Source organism: Petaurus breviceps, unplaced genomic scaffold, assembly GCF_028583685.1.
Source record: "Petaurus breviceps papuanus isolate PSGF00001 unplaced genomic scaffold, PetGlider_PUasm1.0 90792, whole genome shotgun sequence".
Taxonomy (NCBI): domain Eukaryota; kingdom Metazoa; phylum Chordata; class Mammalia; order Diprotodontia; family Petauridae; genus Petaurus; species Petaurus breviceps.
Genome location: NW_027187347.1, coordinates 4393250 through 4396687, shown reverse-complemented (window position 1 = coordinate 4396687; position 3438 = coordinate 4393250). Strand labels below are relative to the sequence as shown.

General features: G+C 38.7%; 1 protein-coding gene across 1 annotated transcript in view; it reads left to right on the top strand.

Moving 5' to 3' along the window:
* The window catches only part of MORC1 (MORC family CW-type zinc finger 1), a 197612-nt gene that overhangs the window by 70289 nt on the left and 123885 nt on the right, over positions 1–3438 (top strand). The window contains exon 9 of the mRNA XM_069069913.1: positions 2841–2920. Coding sequence (XP_068926014.1) covers positions 2841–2920 — 80 coding nt within the window. The remainder of the gene's footprint in view (positions 1–2840; positions 2921–3438) is intronic.

The following is a 3438-nucleotide window of genomic DNA, read 5'->3' as shown; positions in this document are numbered from 1 at the left end:
TCTCTCTCTCTCTCTCTCTCTCTCTCTCTCTCTCTCTCTCTCTCCTTTCTTTCCCTCCCCCTGTCTCCTCCCTTCCTTTCTCCCTCCCCCTTTTTCTTTCCTCCTTCCCTTTTTCCCTTCTCATTTCTCCTTCCTTACCAACTCCTCTAAAATTGTTTTTTAAAAAATAATTGTTTTAATTGATGCCTTCTGTTTCTGACATTATTATTGTTAGCCCAAATAGCAATTCCCCTCTCCTTCCAAAGGAACCATTCCATGGAACAAATAGTATTTTTAGAGGGGAAAAAATATCAGCACAACTGATTGCTACATTGTAAATGACCGCAGATATACACCTGTGGACCTCCCACCTTTATGGAGGGTTGAATTGTGGGTGTCCTATTTCTTCATTTCAATCCCCATAATTTTGTTATGTTCATTTTTTTTTGGTCTTTCATTATTCTTTCCATTTATGTTGTATTTTTTTCTTGGCTCAGCTTACTTCACTTTGTATAAATTCATGCAAATCTTTCCACACTTCTCTCATTTCTTATAGCACAGTTATATCCCATTACACTCACGAATGACAGTTTGTGTAGCCATTCCACAGCTAACCACATCAGCTCTTAAAAGAGTAACTGTCTTCTCTTTAATTATTAAGTAGACATTCTCGGAAATGTATATTAACTGCAGCGAGGTGCTGGGTGAAGAGCACTGTTAGAATATTGTAGTCAGTGACAACTGAGTTCGAAACCGGCTTTAGAAATTTACATGCTGTGTAATCCTGGGTAAGTCACTTACCTATTCTGAGCCTCAGCTTTCATCTATAAATGGGGGTAATTATAGCACTTTACACCCCCCCTCCCGCATTGGTGTATGAAGATCAAATGAGATTATGTATGTAAGGTACTTAACAAGCCTTAAAATACTATATAAATATTAGCTATTACATTATTAACCCTATTGTCTAAGGAACTTAGATACCAACTATAGGGTGTTCTGAAAGTTACCCTGAATGAGTAAATTACAGAAACTTGGAAAAAAAAACAACACCTTAATACAAATAGGTTGCAGATTAAACAAAACTAAGAAAACAATATGCAAAACAGTCACAAAAATATATAGGAAAACATCATTGAAAGATGTTAGAATTCACTGACCAATCTTACCTCCAGAAAATTGATGACAGAATATACCTCCTTCCTTTGGTAGACAGGTGCCAAAGGAGACCTGGGATATTGGCCACGGTTCAGTGTGGGGCATTGCTTTGCTTGCCTTTGCTTCTTTGCTACAAGGGAGGATTCTGTTTGGTGGTAGGGACTGGGTTATTGGGAAGGGACAGTCATGTTTTTAAAAACGAAAAGCTCCAAGAAAACAAGGCATCGCAGTGCCTGATTTAAAAGGATGGAACTTTTAGACACCTGGAAGGATCTGCCTTAACAATTACAAACATCCATGCCTATGGTGCATAATCACATTTAGGTGTGTTTGATTAGTAGGATAGATTCCTGTCTGTCAGAAGTGTTTAAAATGCATGCCTGGAGGCAAGTGACTGTCTAGGAATGCACAGTCACATTGAGAAGCATCCCTAAATGATACCAGTCAATCAGTAAGGATTTATTAAGCACCTAATATGAGCCAGTCATTGTTCTTAAGTTCTGGGGATGTGAGGACAAAGAAATAAGCACTCCTTTCTTTTTGGAGGGGGGAAGGCAGGGCAATTGGGGTTAAGTAACTTGCCCAAGGTCACACGGCTAGTAAGTGTTAAGTGTCTGAGACCACATATGAACTCAGGTCTTTTGGGTGCAGGGACAGTGCTGTATTCACTGAGCCACCTAGCCACCTTAAAAACTCCTTTCAATGAGCTTACATTCAAATGGGGAGACAACAAATACGTATAAAAATACGTACAGCACAAATTTTGTTGTCATTGTAGATAAACTGAATAAATACAGTGTCCCAATAATCTTAGGGCAATTTTGAGCTTTGCTGGCTCAGCTGTGGGGTAGCTAGGTGGCATAGTGGGTAGAGCACTGGGCTTGGAATCAGGAGGCTCAGCTTGGTGAGTTTAAATCTGGGCTCAGACATTTTGTAGCTGTGTGACCCTAGGTGAGTCACTTAACCCTGTTTGTCTCAGTTTCCTCATCTATAAAATGAGCTGGAGAAGTATCTTTGCCAAGAAAACCCCAAATGGGGTCACAAAAATCACAAGAACAAACAAAGCTTAAGTACAAATTTAATAGCTTAAATACAAAGTTTTAATAACCTAAAAGAAGACTAAGATTTTCAGGACATTGTGTGTGTGTGTGTGTGTGTGCATGTAGTCAAAGTAGCTAAATATATAGTAGTTTGGGAGGAGGGATGGAATAGCAGTTGAAGAGATCATGATGTTCTTGAGCTGCATCTCAAAGGAAGAGGAGGTAAAGAAGGTGTCTGTACTAAGCATATGTGTCATCTATGGCAAAAACACAGCAATGGGATATGGAGTATCTTGCATGAGGACCAGAATTAAGGCCAATTTGTCTGGATTACAGAGTGAAGGGGTAGTAATGTCCCACCAGCCTTGGAAGGTGAGCTGACACCCCGTTGTGAAGGGCTTTAAAATCTAAATAGCAGAATTTATGTTTTTGTTTTAGAAGCAAGAGTTGGTTGAGTAGAGGAGTCACATGGTCATATGTGTGCTTTGGAAAAATTATCCTGACAGCAGTGTGTGGGATGGACTGAAGCAATGAGAGGTTGAGGTGGGGAGATCAATCAGTAGGCTGTTGCCATAATCTAGGCAAGAGATAATGAGGGCCTGAACTAAAAGTTGTATGCTTTTAAAAGTCTAAAATAATTGTACATTTATTTTGTCTTTCCAGAAAGTATCTTTATGTCACATCTTCTTTCAAAGGAGCATCAAAAAATGAAGTAAAAAAGGCAGAGGTGGCAGTAAAAATTGGTATGTGATCATCATTGTGATATGCCTTTTTCATACTATTCCCTCCTCTGCCCCTTGCACCCTATTTTTATCTTTGATTTAGTTTAACTGTGATTTCCTGGGGCACGATTTTACGGCTGCAATTTCATCAGTGCAGATTGGTAACTCATTTGTAACTTTCAATCTTTGAATAAATGGATGGATGGATGGAAGGATAGATAAATGTATAGATGGGTGGGTGAATGAACGAATGAATGAATGAATGAAGAATGAACCATATATGTGCAAAGCACTGTGTTAAGTGCTAGCAAGACAGTCCCTGCTCTCTTAGAGAGCTGCATGAAGCATTGAAACTTTAAGTGACATGTCTATCTATACGTACATATATACACTCACATACATATATACACATACATATGCAAATCAAGTAAAGTTTATATACGCACACATGTATATGCATACGCCCACATATATTTGTATTATATGGATATATGTATGTATGTTACATGAAACTTTCCACATACACACAGACTATATGT